This window comes from Zootoca vivipara, chromosome 10, assembly GCF_963506605.1.
Source record: "Zootoca vivipara chromosome 10, rZooViv1.1, whole genome shotgun sequence".
NCBI classification, from domain to species: domain Eukaryota; kingdom Metazoa; phylum Chordata; class Lepidosauria; order Squamata; family Lacertidae; genus Zootoca; species Zootoca vivipara.
In genome coordinates, this window is record NC_083285.1 from 41124567 (window position 1) to 41144088 (window position 19522).

General features: G+C 43.3%; 1 protein-coding gene across 3 annotated transcripts in view; it reads left to right on the forward strand.

Annotated features, from left to right (window-relative positions):
* Positions 1-19522, forward strand: part of TCF20 (transcription factor 20) — a 144086-nt gene that overhangs the window by 87780 nt on the left and 36784 nt on the right. For all 3 annotated transcript variants that reach the window (XM_060279783.1, XM_060279784.1, XM_035128489.2), the window contains one exon: positions 7451-13195. In XM_060279783.1, the coding sequence (XP_060135766.1) occupies positions 7487-13195 (5709 nt within the window). In that variant the 5' untranslated portion in view covers positions 7451-7486. The remainder of the gene's footprint in view (positions 1-7450; positions 13196-19522) is intronic.

A 19522-nucleotide genomic window follows, 5' to 3' on the forward strand; every position in this document is an offset into this window, starting at 1 on the left:
CTGCTCAAATGATACATAACTGCAGAGTTCTTTAAACCTGGGTTTCTGGCCCACTAGGGCAGCTATGTTAAATTCACATTAACCAGAATCCCAGTTACGCATATTGTGTGACTAAATGTAGTTGTCTGCTACTCACCATATTGTCATTGTGGATAGTATAGCAAAATGAAACAATATTGAAATTATTAAAGTAGGTTGATATAAACAATTGAAATTTGTTAGTATGTGGAGTTAGTGAAGGCAAAGTGGTTATGTTCATGAATTGCTTATTAATATGCAATGTCTTTCTGTTAATGCAGGGGTTCCCAACAAAATTTTCTCGAGGACCCCTCATCGAGCCGCTATTGTGACAAGGACCCCCATTAATTCCTAATCCTAAAATTAAAAAGTGAGAGCCAAATTAAGAGTCTTTTTATATTTTATATTTATACGTTTTTTTACAGTTACAACAGAGTACTCCATCAGTATACAGTTAGTTTTAATTTTCAGTTCTTAATGAGATGAGTTAAATCTGTCCTTTGAGTCCATTATTTCTGAAATATTAGGTTCCAAACTTGAAACTTTCACTCTGAAATCCGACCGCATGTCGAGCCGATTCCTATATTTGTTTTTCATGAAACACATGGAAGAAAATGCTTGCTCACACCGATATGTGGTTGCAAATGGAAGGATTTTTTTCATTGCCTTATCTCCAAGTTTCTTGTAGTCCTTGCGTGTTGATGCCCAGGAGCCTGTAATTTTATCACCAAAGAGGCAGCACGCGCCAGGGAGGAGGGAGGGGAATGGAGAAGACAGGGTACCTGCGCAGTAGCACACAAATGAAGCCGACGCGCGCAAAGCATCTTGGGGAGGTGAGCGTTAGTAGAATGCGTGCGCTGCCTCTTGGGGAGGTGAGCGTTAGTAGAATGTGCGTGCTGCCTCTTTGCAAAACAGTAGTGTTTGTAAAGCGCCACCTAACGGCATACAGCAGAACTACTGCCTCTATCTAATTCTAGTTTTGCGCTAGACTCTGCTCATGCAGGAAGCGGCCAAAACAAAAAATCTGTTATACGAAATATATTTAATATATTTTTTATTCTAATAGCATCTTGTGGACCCCTCTGGCATAGCTCGCGGACCCCTGGGGGTCCCCGGACCACCTGTTGGGAACCACTGTGTTAATGCATGCAAAGTATCAACTTAATCAGTCCAAATACAACCCATTCCCAACCTCACAGCACCACCAAAGAGCATGAACCAAAACTATCCAAGGAAAATATCAGAATTTCACACCGAGATTCTATTTTTAACATCACAAAGGGATAGAAGAGAGAATTGTCTATAGCAATCAATGGCAACATTCAGAATTTAATAGAGCTGGGATTGGGCACAAATGTGCACACCAAGTATGGAGGAACAAAAACTCAATGGAGAAAAACCCAAAACAACTCAATGAGGACTTGTTGTATTTAGTGGACATGGGCTGCTGCTGGAAGCCTGAACAGATACCCTCTATACTGCAACATTTTGTTGCAGGCCTTTTTTTGTATTTCTATTACTGCATTATCCTGTTAAGTGGCTTGTCTGTGTCATGTGCAGCAGCTAAAATACTGTTAGTGCTAAATGTGTCACATGTTTTCTTGACGCATCACAACCTTCTTGAACTCATTCTAAATGTTTCAAAAAGTATTCTTTTTAAGAATTCACAAAAGCTAGCTGTATGTGCCAGGAGGCATCATGTTGGGGATCGTTCTGCCCGGACACTGAGGTCCAGCGCTGAGGGCCTTCTGGCGGTTCCATCACTAGAAGAAGCCAAGTTACAGGGAACCAGGCAGAGGACCTTCTCGGTAGTGGCACCCACCCTGTGGAACGCCCTCCCATCAGAGGTCAAAGAGATAAACAACTACCTGACATTTAGAAAATATCTGAAGGCATCCCTGTTTAGGGAAGCTTTTAATGTTTAATAGATTACAGTGGAACCTCTACTGACGAATTTAATCCGTTCCGGATGCACATTCGTATGTAGAAACTTTTGTAAGTCGAAACACGGTTTCCCATACGAATGCATTGGGAACGGATTAATTCGTTCCGGAGCCTCACCTCCCTCGCTGCCCTGCGCTCGCCACCGCTGGATCGAGCCCTTGCCGCTCCGAGACCGCCTCTCCTGTCCCCGGCTTCTCCGCTCGGAGCGGCCATGCGGAGGAAGCGCCCCTCGCTGTCGCTCCAGCCTAGGTGCCTGCCCGGTGTCGGGAGAGGCTCCGCATTGCCACCGCCTGCACCGTGTCCGCGCGAGCCCAAGTCCCACACGGCCGGCCGCGGGTGCCCTAGCTCGGCTGCCAACGTCGCCAGGACTGCAACTCCCATCACCCCGCTGGACAGGAGAAGCGACCTTGCAGCAGCGGCGAGGCCTCGATCACACGAGGCCGGCAGAAGGCTGGCCTGGCGGCGGCAAGAGCCCAATCCCGCGAGGTCGGCAGAAGGCCAGCCTCACAGCGGCGGCGGTGAGGGCTTGATCCGGCGGCGAGCGCAGGGCAGCGAGGCCGTTCGGATGTCGAAAATTTCGTAAGCACGCTGCCATTTTTTACTATTTTTTTCCGCTTCGTAAGTAGAAAAATTTGTAAGTAGAGTCATTCGTAAGTAGAGGTACCACTGTATTGTATTTTAATGTTCTGCTGGAAGCCGCCCAGAGTGGCTGGGGAGTCCTGGCCAGATGGGCAGGGTATAAATAATAAATTATTATTATTATTATTATTCGGTGTAATGCAAATAATGGCCTGTTTCAGACAACCATATTTCAGCTTAGTAAGCAGATACATAAACAAGCCATTTTTCTACACATACTGTACAGCCCTTTTGCAGCATTAGCAATCAAATTAGGAAGCCTCTGATAAACCATGATTAACCATTTTGTCCACATGGACAAAATCACTGTAGTTACTGGCTTTGGAACAAGCCAGGATATAAAACTGCAGTTTGAAGTTGGTTTGATATCCTGGCTTGTTCTAAAGCTGATAACCATAGTTGCCCAGTTCTCATGAAAATTGAAATAATGGCTAATGGGAGACTTACTAGCTTGATGCATGTATTGCAAAGGCCTGGGAGGGGAGCAAAAGTCTTGTTTAAGGTTTATGTATTAAGCCAAGGTATGATTGTCTGAACATGGCCAACAGTGGAAAGTGTTTTATGTTCTTAAGATGTTTGGGCTATTTACTCACAACAACATGAACAGTATAAACACTTCCTGATAAGAACAAGTAGAAGCAGGAAAGCTCAGGCCAGGGAGCTTATGCCATCAGCTCCCAGTTGGCCTAAGGCTAATCAGATTGTTACTACTTTTTATCACGTTTATTTGTTTTAGTATTTCAAAATGGTAAACCATCTTTTCATTTATCAGTGGACAGCTGTACAAAACAGCAAGTAATGAAATGGCAGCTGTGGTGAAAAGTGAAAGCTTTACCTTTTGGTTTTGACTAAACCACAATTTCTTGATATGTTGATGTCTAGCAACTCTGATTTATTCTAACTAATTAGTTAAAGCAAACCAGGATCAAACAGAGGTTTCATATCCTTGTTAACTATGTAGAGGTAATATGCAACGCAGCTGGAAGCTCTTGCTTAATCAAAAGTGGTAGAAGCAGAAGCATTTACTCTTCTTTTGCATGCAGAAGACCACAAGAGGAGAGGGTGAGAGCACAATACTAAGTCTTGCAGGATCTTGTTCATGATTTTCATATTCTAAAGAACAGTTTAGATAATCTGAACTGGGCCTTGGTGTTTTGCCTTCTTATTTCTGATTCTTTAGTTTCATCAAAAGTGTCTTGGTTGGCTTTTACACTAAGAGATTGACATTATCTCTGTCACCATGGGTATAAAGAGGCTCAATATACCATTCAGACAACCATTCTCCTGCTTACCATACTGCAAATTATCTTTTGAATGTGTGTGTAGTCATGTGCAAGATTTGAAACTGGACTTATGGTAATGCACTTGGACCATTGTTATATTGCCTTTTCATCTATAGGGACATTACTACATGCAGCTTCCCAAGGTGATCATGTAACTGTAGGCCTCAGTAACTGACATTTGAGATGAACCGTTGATCTAATCCATTTACTGCACTTCCTTCCTGAAAAGCTACTCACATAAACAAGATCTGCTTTGCTGTCTTTTCCTGCATTGTGTGCAGGAATTCTGCACAAATTCTGAATAAGGAAGGGTATGGCTTTCCTCACAATACCTTTCATTCATTTCACAATACTTTTCATTCTTTAAGGATATGGAACATCTTTGAGCATTTATAGTGTAGTGGTCAGAGTGTTGGACTGGGACCAGAAGACCTGCATTCAAATTCAGACTTGCCCATAAAGCTCATTAGAATACTGTGAGCCAGTAACCCTTCATCTTTTGCAACATTACAGAGGTGTTATGTGAGGATAAAATGGAAGGGGAAATACTATGTAAGCTGCCGCAAACACCTTAACAGAAACACAGGATTGAAAGTAGTAAATTAATAAACCATTGAAGAGCGACGTATACATTCTTTAGGGTCCAGGGGAGAGAAAAAGATGGTTGCACCAACTCAAATTAATTTGATCAGTGCTTAGGAAGTAATTTGATCATACTACAGAAGTATGCATGAAGTATGCACTTGATGATGAACACATCTTTTTTTAAAACAATAAATTATATACCCGCCCTCGTCCCTTGCAGTAGGAATAACAATGTTGGAATCCTTCAACAGGCAAAAGATAAACTTGCCATTTTATGTGAATGGCTTGCCCATATCATAAGATGAAGTACAATACAAAGCATAGTTACTAAAAAGTAAGTCACATTCAGCTCCACAATTCTTACTACTTAGTAAGTATGACTTGATTCCTGCAAGGCTTTTGACAAAGTCTCCCATGATATTTGTCTTAATGACATTTTACCAGATGGTCTGTTAGGTGGATTTGAAGCTGGCCCAAAGAGTGTTCGGCAGTGGCTCCATGTCCTATGTATTTCTATGTTGGGTACAGAGGAGTGGCCTTCCATCCTCTGGCAACCCACTTTTTGGGCACAAAAGAGTTGGAGTGTTCTGATCCTCACCCAGCCTGTTTGTTTGCCTGCATATCCCCTATCAGTGCAGCTTCATAGCAACCTCTTCAGTTTCTCTAGCTTATGGATATGTTTTCACACCTGCATGCTGTGCTGTTATTCTTGTGATACCTCACAAAGAATGTAATTGTTAAGTAGATAAAGTAATTGGTCTGCTTTAATTGTGCATGTTGACTGCTAGTTGGAATTAATTAGTTTCATTAGCAGCCAGCCCTTACTCTTTTAATGTTCCATACCTTATTGCAACAACTAAGGAATGATGGTTCTAGGAGGATTGACTTCTTTAATACTGATACTTACATACTGATTACTTTTACTAACTAATGAACTGTTCTTATAACACACTTAACTCCTGCTTCCTTAAACTGCAAAGAAAGGGAATAAAAAAGCAGGAAAACCTAGTTGCTTTCACTTTTCATAATACAGTGGTACGTCGACTTACGAACGACTCAACAACCAAATTTTTCGACTTACAAATGGGGGTAATGGCCACGCGCTTATGAATGTCTCGACATCCGGGAAAAAACCCACGGCGATTTTAGATAGGGATTTTTCGACTTACGAATTTTTAGATATGGTTGCTTTGACAAGAATTTTTCTGTTTTCAATGCATTCCTATGGGAAATTGCGTTTCCAATGACGTTTTTTGACTTACGAAGGTGCCTTATCAGAACGGATTAAATTCATAAGTCGAGGCACCACTGTACTTAATAGGAATTGGGGGGGGGATTTTAGGCCTCTCCCTGTGTCACTCCCAAACCATTCCCCTTAAAGGAACACCACACAGTTGCAACTTATCTGCCTCATCTACTGACAATTTGCAGCAAATACTGTTTCTGTGCCATGACTATACAAATGAAACCACATTTACAGTGGTACCTCGGGTTGAGTACACAATCTGTTCGGGGGTGTCATTCACAGCCCGAAAAGTCCTCAACCCGAGCGGCGCTTTAGTGCATGCTCGAAGCGCCAATAGAGCACTTCTGCACACACACACACACACACACGTGTGGCGAAACCCGGACGTAAACACTTCCGGGGCTGCCGAGTACTTAACTCGAAAGTACGCAACCAGCAGCGAACGCAACCCGAGATATGGCTGTATAGCCTTTGGACACAGATATAATCTGTAACCTGAATTAAACACTTATCAAATCACAAGGAAACAAATTGAAATGTATTGCATACAAACATGGTGGAGTCACCTGTCTTATAGTTATGGCATTTGGTAATTTAAATTGGAAAATTCACATAATTACAAATTCATATCTTTTACTTTGATAGGCGCATTGTTGTGACAAAGAGTGATGTGTTTACCTGAGCTCATTACTCAAATTATGAGAGGAAAATATAGAAGAGGAAGTCCTTCATGAAATCCAGAAGCCCCAATTCTCTCCCCCCCCCAATTTTAGCAAAATCATGCACTCTCTGAATGTAGCCTTCTAAAAACAGTAGCTAAAGGAACTACCGCAAAAGTTCCCTCACTTGTAATTTTAGTACTGTCTGATCTCTTCATGGACTACTTAAAATCAGGCTGCATTTTAAACTTAAATTTTAAATTTTAATACTGTATTTTAATCTGTATTTTAATCAATTGCTTCTTATGTTTTATTGTAATTTTATTGGTGTGAGCTGCCCTGACCCGGTTTTGACTGGGGAGGGCGGGGTATAAATAAAAATTTTATTATTATTATTATTATTATTCATTATCTTAATTGACATTTGCATGTGTGTTCTTTGCGTCTTTTGTTTTTCTTGCTCGTAAGTGTTTACGCTCATCTGTATATGCCTGTTGGAAAAGAAATCTATGTACAGTATTTTAAATATTTGCAGTTTCACCAGCTCAAGCCTCTTGATGTGGGATGCTGTTGTGAACAGTACCGCATTGCTGGTTTGGGAAAGGGTATTTCTATCTTTCATAACAATTCCTCCAAAGAAGATGTTGAAAAGTTAGCTAGTAAAATGTTCTTAAGTACCCTTGTAACATACAATCAAGCTGACATTCTGCTCTAGTTTCCTAGATAGCAGGCCAAACTGCTAATAGGACAAGAAACCAAGAGGACATTTTGAGTTTGAAATTGCTACTATAAGATCACAAGTGATTTTAAATACAGTCAAACCCCTGTTTGCGACTGCTTCGGTTTCCGACCACCGCGGACCCAGAAGTGTTTACATCTGGGTTCCACGGCGCTTGGATGCGCAGAAGCGATCTGCGCAGCGCGTGCGTGCATAGAAGCGTGGCTTGGGGAGCGACCGGCTCCTCGGAACCAATTGTGGTTGTAAATGGAGGTATGACTGTAGACATTAAAAACTACTTACTTTACTGGGAAATGGAATTATTTTACTAATTAATTTTTCTCTTTTTCTCTTCTAGGCGGGTTGCTGAGCTGTCAGTCTGCAGCTGAACAGCATGCAGTCCTTTCGAGAGCAAAGCAGTTACCACGGAAACCAGCAGAACTACCCACAGGAAGTGCATGGTGCATCCCGTCTAGAAGAATTTAGCACCCGCCAGCAGGCTCAGATGTTCCAGAGTTTTGGAGGAGGTGGCAGCAACAGTGGGCGCCGTGGAGCAGCAGGCAGTTCTGCCTCAATGGCTGGTGAGAGCTCTGGACATCAGAGCTATCAAAGTTTCAGAAAGGAAGCAGGAGAATTCTACTATATGGCCTCAAGTAAGGATCCTGTGGCAGCCGGAGGGCAGCAACTTCCTCAGCGCAGGCCTTCTGGGCCAGTACAGAGCTATGGACCACCCCAAGGGAGCAGCTTTGGGAGTCAGTATGGGAGTGAAGGTCACGTGAGCCAGTTTCAAACGCAACACTCATCCCTTAGTGGTGTGACCCATTATCAACAGGATTATACTGGTCCTTTCTCCCCTGGAAGTGCTCAGTACCAGCAGCAAAGTTCGAGCCAGCAGCAGCAACAGGTTCAGCAGATGAGACAACAGCTCTACCAGTCTCATCAGCCTTTGCCACAAGCCTCCAGCCAGTCTGCCTCCAGCACATCTCATATGCAGCCAATGCAGCGTACTTCAACTCTGCCTTCCTCTGCTTCTGGCTATCAGTTGCGAGTGGGTCAGTATAGCCAACACTATCAGCCTCCTGCTGCTTCTTCCTCTTCTTCCTTTCCTTCTCCTCAGCGTTTTAGCCAATCTGGGCAGAACTATGATGGCAGTTACAGTGTGAATGCTGGTTCACAGTATGAAGGACATGCTGTTGGGTCGGGTTCGCAAACTTATGGAGCTCAGTCAAACTACACCTTTCAGGCACAGCCAATGAAGAACTTTGAACAGTCAAAGTTACCCCAAGGCAGTCAGCAGGCACAGGGACAGGGACAGGGACAGGGACAGCAGTCACAACAGCAGCAGCAGCAGCCGCCTCCCTCACAGCATGTAATGCAGTACTCAAATACTGCAACCAAACTGTCTCTTCAGAGTCAAGTAGGTCAGTACAACCAGGCTGAGGTTCCTGTGAGATCACCCATGCAGTTCCACCAGAATTTTAGTCCTATATCTAACCCCTCACCAGCTGCCTCTGTGGTCCAGTCCCCAAGCTGCAGCTCCACACCATCTCCTCTCATGGCAGGTGGTGAGAACCTTCAGTGTGGACAAAGCAACATGCCTGTAGCCTCTAGAAACCGCATTTTACAAATGATGCCTCAGCTTAGTCCAACACCATCCATGATGCCAAGTCCCAATGCTCAGGGTGGAGGATTCAAGGGATTTGGGCTTGAAGGACTGCAGGAAAAGAGGCTTACAGATCCAGGACTAAGCAGCCTAAGTGCTTTAAGTAGTCAAGTGGCTAATCTTCCCAATACAGTCCAGCACATGCTACTTTCAGATGCTTTGGCACCTCAAAAGAAAAACTCCAAAAGATCTTCACTATCTAAAAAGGCTGATAGCTGCACAAACTCAGAAGGCTCTTCCCAAGCAGAGGAACAGCTCAAGTCTCCTCTGGCAGAATCAATTGATGGTGGCTGCTCCAGTAGTTCGGAGGACCAAGGCGAGAGGGTGAGACAACTGAGCGGTCAGAGTACCAGTTCTGATACCACCTACAAGGGGGGTAATTTAGAGAGATCCCACCCATCACCAACACAAGCATCTCAAAATGAGCCTCCAAAGCTCAGCACTAGCCCTGCAGATGAGGAAGAAGTGGCCTCTCCCCCTGATGAAAAGGAGGCCTTGGTTGCTGTGGAGACACCTCCAAAGGTCAATGAAAAGGCAGTTGGTGTGATAGTTTCCCGAGAAGCTATGACAGGCAGAGTGGAAAAGTCAGGTGGGCAGGATAAGCAGCAACAAGATGATGTTTCCACAGGTGCTCAAGCACCACCTTCTGCCAGTGTGATGAAAGACACTGGGCTTCTGGGACCACAGCAAGAGCCACAAGGAGGGAGTAAGGGGAGCAAAAGTGGGGACAGCAGCACTAACCACAACGGAGATGGAAACGGACAGCTTGGTCATGCTGTTGTTGGCTCCAGTTTTCCAGGCAGAACCGAGCCTTCAAAATCCCCTGGTAGTTTGAGGTATAGCTACAAAGACAATATTGGGGTTAGTATGCAGAGAAATGCTGGCAACTTCCCTCAGTATCCTTCAGGTCAGGATAAAGGGGATTTTCCAGGGCATAGTGAGCGAAAGGGCAGGAATGAGAAATTTCCTAGTCTGTTGCAGGAAGTTTTGCAAGGCTATCACCATCACCCTGACAGAAGATATTCTAGAAATGCACAAGATCATCATGGGATGACTGGAACTCTCGAGGGTACCATGAGACCCAATGTCCTGATCAATCAAGCCAATGAATTAAGTAATAGAGGTCTTTTAAACAAAAGCATAGGCTCTCTCTTGGAAAATCCACACTGGAGCCACTGGGATAGAAAGTCTAGTGGCACAACTTCTGAGATGAAACAGATAAATCTAGCTGACTATCCCATGCCTCGAAAGTTAGAGATAGAGTCCCAATCCTCTGCTCATGAAGGTGGAGGACTCTCTGAGAGGAGATCAGTTATTTGTGATATATCACCCTTGAGGCAGATTGCTAGAGAACCTGGGCCTCACTCTCTGGGACACATGGGTCCTGATGGCAGGAGTGGAAGGAGTGACCGTCTAACTCCTGGTCAGTCAGTCATCCTTCCTGGTGGTCTGGTGACCATGGAAGCAAAGCTAAAGTCTCACAGTGGGCAAATCAAGGAAGAAGATTTTGAACAATCTAAGACCTCTGCCAACATCAACAATAAAAAATCTGGAGACCATTGTCATCTTGCAAGTTTTAAGCATGAGTCTTACCGAGGTAATGCTAGCCCAGGAGCTGCAGCTCTTGATTCTGCAGCAGAATACCTTTTGCAACAAGATAACCGATCACAGCTCAAGCGAGGACCTGGCAGAATGGGAAACAGCCGAGAGGGAATGAGAGGTAAATCTCCCTCTCAGTTTCATGATCTGGCAGACAAATTAAAGATGTCACCAGGTAGAAGCAGAGGTCCAGGCACAGATCTTCACCACATGAATCCACACATGGTGCTTTCTGACAGGGTGAACCGGGCTTCCTTACACTCTCCTTTCCCTCCAAATTCTGAAAGCTCATCGTTAGCTTCAGTTTATCACACTAATGCTCGATCTCATGCTTTTGGTGATCCTAACCAGGGGCTGAATTCCCAGTACCACTACAAAAGGCAGCTGTACCAACAACAACAGGAAGAATACAAAGATTGGAGTAGCAGCTCTGCCCAGGGAGTGATTGCAGCTGCTCAGCATAGGCAGGAGACAGCAAGAAAGAGCCCAAGGCAACAGCAGTTCTTGGACAGAGTAAGGAGTCCTTTGAAAAATGACAAGGATGGAATGATGTATCTCCATTCTGGTTCTTACCATGATGCTGTCAGCCAAGACGCAAGCCGTTGCTTGTTAGGGAGTGATGGGTCTCTTCAAAATAAGTGTGCTGAAATTAAACATTTGAATCAAAAGATTCAGCAACAAGAATCTGGTTGGGATCTTTCCCGACAGGTGACTACTGGGAAAAACAGTGGCTCTCTAGGAGCAACTAGTCAGAAGAGATTTGCATCTCAAGATAGTGATACACACAAGCGTGAAGATGCTGGAGATGTACTTAAATCTGGCAATGCCATGGTAAGGATTCCTGGCCATGAAGAGCAGTCTTCTCAAAATCCTTTAATCATGAGAAGGAGAGTCCGCTCTTTTATCTCTCCTATTCCCAGCAAGAGGCAGTTGCAGGAAATGAAGAATAGTGGCACTGAAGACAAAGGACGCCTGCTCACTTCGTCAAAGGATGGAGCTGATAAAACACTCAACTCCTATGCCCATTCTTCCCAAAGCCAAGATGTTAGTAAGTCACTCTCAAAAGGAGAATCTCCTAGGAATCTTCCAAGTCCTGACAATAGAAATTGCTCTGCTGTTTCCCTCACAAGCCCAGCTAAAACAAAAATTCTGCCTCCACGGAAGGGCCGTGGGTTAAAATTGGAAGCTATTGTTCAAAAAATCACATCCCCTAATGTTCGGAGGAGTGCTTCTTCAAATTGTGCTGAAGCTGGCCCAGATGCAGTAACCCTTGATGACATTCTGTCACTGAAGAGTGGCCCAACAGAGGGTGGGAATGTGTTCAATCATGGAATAGAAGCAGAAAATATAAAAGAAGAAATTGTGCTGGATCAAGAGAGCCAGGAATTGACTAGTGAAATTTCTCTGACAATACCTTCTGAAGAATGGCATGCGGATAGAGATGAGGTAGTAAAAGACGAGACATCTGAACTTGCAAGTGTTGTCAAGGAGGCCCCAGTGCCTACTGTGATCCCAGCACCTTCACAAAAATCTGTTTGTCAGGGAAGAACAGATGGCTCACTAACTGGGGCAGGATCTATAAGCTTTTCTGAATTAAAAACAGTCTCTCCATCCAAAGTCTTGACTCCTGAACCAAATCTAAAGCCTGAAGAGAAGGGTGGAGATGCAGTCATTGTGACACCCAAGCCAGATCCTTTTCCTCCAAAGGGTTATTTTCCTTCTGGTAAGAAGAAGGGGCGGCCTATTGGTAGTGTAAACAAACAGAAGAAGCAGCAGCAGCAACAACAGCAGCCGCCTCCGCTGCCGCCTCCACCACCGCCGCCACCGCCACCTCAACAACAGTTGCTGCTTCCGCCACTTCCATCAGTACCAGAAACACCACAGCCATCAGAGGAGGCAGGAGGTGGAGAACCTAAACCTAAGAGACAGCGAAGAGAGAGGAGGAAACCTACAGCACAGCCACGGAAGCGGAAGCCAAGACGAGCTGCTCCAATTGTGGAGCCCCAGGAACCAGAGATCAAACTGAAATATGCCACACAGTCTCTTGATAAAACTGATAACAAGAACAAGTCTTTTTTCCCCTATATTCATGTAGTGAACAAGTGTGAGATAGGTGCTGTATGCACAATAATTAATGCAGAGGAAGAGGAGCAGAATAAGCTGGTGAGGGGCCGAAAAGGGCAGAGGTCATCAACACCACCTCCCAGCAATGTTGAGAGCAAAGTACTGCCTATTTCCTCTTTCATGCTACAGGGCCCTGTAGTAACAGAGTCCTCTGTCATGGGCCACCTGGTTTGTTGCCTGTGTGGCAAGTGGGCCAGCTATCGCAACATGGGTGATCTCTTTGGACCTTTCTATCCCCAGGATTATGCGGCCACATTGCCCAAGAATCCCCCTCCCAAGAGGGCCACAGAAATGCAGAATAAGGTCAAAGTACGGCATAAAAGTGCATCGAATGGTTCCAAGACGGATACAGAGGAGGAGGAGGAAGAGCAGCAGCAGCAAAAGGAGCAGAGAAGCCTCACTGCCCACCCTCGCTTTAAGAGACGGCATCGCTCAGAGGACTGTGCTGGGGCCTCTCGGTCCCTTTCAAGAGGCGCTGCTTGTAAAAAGGCAACCACTGAGGGTAGCAATGTTGGTGAAAAAGCTCCTTTGGACTCTAAACCCCCCATGTCCACTTCAGAAGGTGGTCCTGAGTTGGAGTTACAAATTCCTGAACTACCTCTTGACAGCAATGAATTTTGGGTCCACGAGGGCTGTATTCTCTGGGCCAATGGGATTTACCTGGTCTGTGGCAAGCTTTATGGGCTGCAAGAAGCTGTGGAAATATCTAAAGAGATGGTGAGTACCATAAATGAATAATGCTGTAAGGTTTCTTTTTCAACCAGCTTGGTGTTTCCTGTGTTCCCAGTTTTATTTCCTTCACTTACGCCTTCGCAATGGTGGTGCCATTGTAATTGTGTGGATTAGGTATGGCCTATATATGTAAACTGGAATTTGCTTTCAATGTTACTTGTAGTATAATTTTAGACTGGCATTTACAGAATTGCCTTGTGCATTGACTGCTGGTCCCTATTAGGAATATTAGTGACTTTGTGTGGCCCATGGGGGTTGGGAGCCAAGGTACTAATTATGTTTTTTAACCGATAGGGATAGCTAGCTGCCAAAATATGATTAATTGCAGCAACACAATTTTATTTCCATTTCCGTCTTTTAACATCTTTAATGCTTCTTGGACGCTAGTATTTTATTCTTTCCATCACAGTGAAACTCGCTGAGTTATATATTTGTAGGGAAAGGCTTGTATCTGATACAGAAAATGGAACAAGAGGTACACCTGCCGAAAGACATCCTGAGGCAAAAGAAATACTTAGTTGAACTAGTTTCTATTTTGTGTTGCCACCTGAGGTTAAGCTTCTGGCTTAAACAAGCTGAAATTAATTTTCAGTACCCCATACACATATTAGTGCTATATTAAAAAAAGTCTCCCCTGTTCCAATAATAGGCTTTTATTTTCAGATTATACAAAGAAAGAAACACAAATAATTTAAGCAATTGAGGATAGTGAATATGATGGATCATAAAGGAAATCAAATGTTTCTAAGCCTGTTAGGGTGCTATTCATATATACAGACAAATGCCTCACAAGACGAAAAACTTGCAAAATGAAAGCGTTTTGCGATTTCAATGGAGACTCGCAAGACGAAGTTTCCTATGGTGCGCTTCGCAAGACGAATTTTTTTCATCCCAAAGGGTGCCTCCCAAGACGAATTTCCCCCCCGTCTTGCGAGGCACCCTATGGGAAACCGCACTTCAATGCGTTCCTATGGGAGCCGCTTCGCAATACGAATTTTTTGCTATATGAAGCAACTCGTGGGACGAATTAAATTCGTCTTACGAGGCACCACTGTAATTTGGTTCTTGCTTTGAATTCAACATCAGCTTTGTTTTGATCACCAATAAGTTCTGCTACTTTATTTTTAAACGCAGACTAAATAGTCTCACATGTAAGTCAGACATTCAGTAGCCTGCAAACTGTTTTACTATCTTGCCTTCTTCTACACATTATTGCTCAGGATGTAACTGCATTCTAGTTCTGAGCTCAGCCATATACTAACGAGTGTTGGAGGAAATGGGATTATGACATGATATGATATGGGACTAGTGCAAGTGAGGGCTCTCCAGGCTAATAGCATGGGATGGTGGAGAGAAGCATGCAGGAACCCTTGGTACTCTCTTGGATGCAATTACCATGGAAGGTGAGTGGGAGATTTTGGGGCAGGTTGTTGGATCAGTTTCTGAGCTTTTCTAGATAGCTATCTGCCTAAGAGCAGTGTTAGAAACTCACATATACAGCTAAACTCAGAGAATTAGAATGTCGTTGAAAAGTGCATTTATTTCAGTAAGGCAACTTATTATTTTTTCTTTTTCTTTTAATTTTTACAAATGCTTTCTTTTGGAAATTCCACAGTAATAAAACAAATAGTTACAATAATACAAAAATAAACATCACTATTACATTTCATTAATTACATTCCATTTATAATTGACCAGCCTAATGACAAATAATTACAATTACAACAAATAAAGGCTTGACATATCATGCTTTGCATGTCATGCGTCTATCTCATATATTGGTTTCACCTTTTAAGTTGCATTACTGAAATAAATGCACTTTTCAACGATATTCTAATTTTCCAAGTTTCACCTGTATAAGCTAATTGACAAATGGCACCTTAACCTAGGTTACAGTCATCACCACAGAATATCTGCTTGTGATTTTTTCAATGAAATTATTATTGTTGTTATTTTATTGTTGTTATTATTGTTGTTGTTGTTATACTTTTATTTTTATTCTTTTCTATACTGTTTTATATTTAAAACACATTAAAACATCCAATAAAACAATCCAGAATAAAACCGTGAATGTAACACTAAATGTAAGGTGGATGGAGGTCTCGAGCCTTGAAATGTATGCAGTTTTACATCCTTCTTCCTAACTGGTGCTTCTTTAATGGCCTCATTCTATTGAGCCTAAAGCATTCAACCTGAACTCCCTGCCTTTGGCAGAGAAGTGATCATGGCTCAGTGATGCTAGCGAAGTGCTGGACACGCCTTACTCTTGAAATAAATCATCCATTGGAAAGGAAGGAGATCTTCCAGGGCATTCTTTTATCTCGGGACAGTAATCTTTAATTAATTTGAATGGGATCAACAGATAAAATCATATTCTTTATGCCATTGATTCCAACTTACATACTGATAGGTAACCCAGCCTAGGTTTCAGCTGAACTGCTTTACCAAATATTTTGTGCTTAGCAGAATCAACAGGCGCCTGAACCATAACTTCACTAGCAATTTAAAATGAATCATAGTGTGTGAAATTCAGTCATGCCACCTCTGCTGCTTCTTAGTCTTTGTGCCCCTATCCCACTAATTGCCAGGCTCACAGTGCTGCAGTGACAGCAGAAACCATCACTGGTAGAATGTCTTTGGCTGGACACAGCAACCCTACGCCCTCTTGGCTGCTCCCTTCCTTTCTGTGTAAAGTACAGTGAGGGAGGAAAGTATTTGATCCCCTGCTAAATTTGCCCGTTTGCCCACTGATGAAGAAATGACCAGTCCATAATTTTAATGGTAGGTTTATTGTAGCTGTGAGAGACAGAATGACAACAGGAAAAACCCCAGAAACCCAGAAGACAAAAGCCAGAGATTGATGTGCATTATAATGAGTGAAGTAAGTATGTGATCCCCTATCAACCAGCCATATGTCAGGCTACCTGGTATCTTCACTGTATGTAACGAGCTGAGATTAGAACCACCTGCTGTAAGGGAGAGGTCTTACCTGTAATCGCAGCTCGTTACAGTACCTGTACAAAAAAAACCTGTTGACAGAAGCAATCAATCCAGCAGTTTCCAAAGTAGCCACCATGACCAAAACCAAAGAGCTGCCCAAGGATGTCAGGGACAAGATTGTAGACCTGCACAAGGATGGACTGGGCTGCAAGACTATTGCCAAGCAGCTTGGTGAGGAGGTGACAACAGTTGGTGCAATAATTCGCAAATGGAAGAAACACAAAATAACTGTCAACCTCCCTCGGTCTGGGGCTCCATGCAAGATCTCATCTCATGGAGTTGCAATGATCATGAGAACGGTGATGAAGCAGCCCAGAACTACACGGGGGGAACTTGTCAATGATCTCAGGGCAGCTGGGACCATAGTCATCATGAAAACAGTTGGTAACACACTACGCCGTGAAGGACTGAGATCTTGCAAAGCCCACAAGGTCCCCTTGTTCATGATAGCACATGTACAGGCCTGTCTGCAGTTTGCCAATGCACATCTGAATGACCCAGAAGAGAACTGGCTGAAAGTGTTGTGGTCAGATGAGACCAAAATTGAGCTCTTTGGCATCAACTCAACTCACCGTGTTTGGAGGAGGAGGAATGCTGCCTACGATCCCAAGAACACCATCCCCACCGTCAAACATGGAGGGGAACATATTATGCTTTGGGGGTGTTTTTCTCTTAAGGAGCATAGCTGCCAAGTTTTCCCTTTTCTCGCAAGGAAGCCTATTCAGCATAAGGGAAAATCCCTTTAAAAAAGGGATAACTTGGCAGCTATGTTAAGGAGACAGGACACCTTCACCGCATCGAAGGGACAATGGATGGGACCATGTATCGTCAAATCTTGGGTGAACACCTTCCCTCAGCCAGGGCATTGAAAATGGGTCGAGGATGGGTATTCCAGCATGACAATGACCCAAAACACATGGCCAAGGCAACAAAGGAGTAGCTCAAGAAGAAGCACATTAAGGTCCTGGAGTGGCTTAGCCCGACTCCAGGCCCTAATCTTCTCGAAAATCTGTGGAGCTGAAGGTTCACACTGACTTGAAGAGGATCTGCAAAGAGGAGTGGGACAAAATACCTCCTGAGATGTGTGCAAACCTGGTGGCCACCTACAAGAAAAGTCTGACCCCTGTAATTGCCAGCAAGGGTTTTGCCACCAAGTACTGTCATATTTTGCAAAGGGACCAAATACTTATTTCGCTCGTTATAATGCACATCAATCTCTGGCTTTTGTCTTCTGGGTTTCTGGCGTTTTTTCTGTTGTTATTCTGTCTCTCACAGCTGCAATAAACCTACCATTACTGGTCATTTCTTCGTCAGAAACAGGCAAATTTAGCAGGGGATCAAATACTTCCCCCCCCCTCACTGTACCTAGACCCTCCTGTCTCTAACCGTCCTTTTCCAACTCCATGTCCTTACCACCCACTGCTTCCTCAGGCCACAGCTTGTCAGGTCACTGCCTGCTCTGTTCCCCTTCCTTTCTCTAGCATGTGTCTAGATCAGGGGTTCCCAAACTGCAGTCCACAGACCACACATGCTTCATTCAGGTGATCCATGCCGTAATTTGTGACTGAAGACAATAGACGGCACATCTATAGCATTAAATATTCATATTGATTTTAATTGCATTTCTATTGCTTATTTTGTTTCTTATATATTGTTTTTTATTGTATTACAGCTTGAATTCCATAAAATTGTAAGGCACAGTGCATTACAGTTGCTAAACAACAGGCAGAAAAATCATTAAATCCACCAAGATGCTCAGCCATTTTCAAGTGGACTGTGGGTGGGAAGGTTGGAAACCTGTTTTAGATCATTCTCCCTAGTTCTCCTCCTATCTTCCACATAAAACTCTACTCATGTTAAGCCCTGTCACATTCCTCCAGGGGTTGAACTTCTCATTGTTGCTCTTTCATGCCTCAATTCCCCCTCTCCTGCCCTACCTTTAGGTGGTTCCTCCTTATTTATTAAATGTACTACTGTAGTTACTTTTTTCTATGGCAACGCAAAACGACTTACAAGCCTTTAATCCCAAAACAAATCAAACACATACATTAAAATCAGAATTAATTTTTTTTTTAAGTTTGTTTCCCCACTTTGCACCTCATACAGCTTTCTTTCTTTGGGACTCTCTTTTGCTTCTCTACCTGGAATCAACAATTGGGGCCAGTTTACATGCCACTGTGGAGGAGGGGTTGTACAACCTCTTGACTTTGTGAAGATTTTTGGAGTGTTCTTATTTGAGCAATTGTGGATATATATATATATGTGTGTGTGTGTGTGTGTGTGTGTGTGTGTGTGTGTGTGTGTGTTGCGGGAATGCTTACAGGTTTGCTCTGATTCAGTTATATGAATAGTTGCAAGATTAAGTGCCTCCACAGTCACAAAGGTTATGTTCACATTGGCAGTTTAGTTCTGGAACTCCTGTTTGACATACTCCTACTATTGTAGGGTTCACACTTGCCTAGTAGTTACTTAGCTTTTAATTAATGCCACAAAGTCCAGCTATAGTTTGCTGTTTTCCCTGGGATAAAAGCAATTATGTATACCAATTGGGTGGCAATTAACAAAGTTTTACTTAGAGTATAATCCCATTGAAATTAATGAACATGACCAAGTTAGGTCAATTAATTTCAATGGGTCTACTCTGAATATAATTTAGTTGAATACAAGACTTTGAGAAGAGAATGTAACTATTTTTTTCTATCTGACCCTAAATAGTTCATGTCCTTTGCAAAATTAGCATCATTTTTACATCCTTATTTAGTGCAAGGGAGTCTGGGATAGACACCGTTCTTCTCGGCGTGTGGGGGCTGAGCAAAGAGGAGCAGTAGTAGGTTACTCCTGTTTGAAGTGGTAATATGAATAGTACACATATGGAGTTACTCCTGGAGTCAAATGTTACTGTTTTTAAAAGATTGGTGTAACTCTCCTTAAGGCTGATTTTGCTGTTATTCATACCAAATAAAGTAAATTTCTCTAGCTGGAATCTCCAGTCCTTTTAATACACAGATTACATAGATATATTGTGGCAAATGTCCAAAATTTGGAGAAGGATAATATTCCTCTGTAAATACACATAATCCCAGATGAATTTGGCAAATGCCCCCAAACAAATGCTTCTTCGCTTTTCAGGCCTATATTGGTGGACAATGGCAACTAAATTTAAGTGTCTGTCAGCTTCTATTGGTGCATCCCTGAGTTTTTCGATATGTAGCCAGACTGGACAGCTCCTTCCACACCCCCCCCTTGTTGATGCCTCCCATGTCTGGTGGAATGCCACCAATGGGACATACCTGCCTGCAGAGCTTTCTGTGG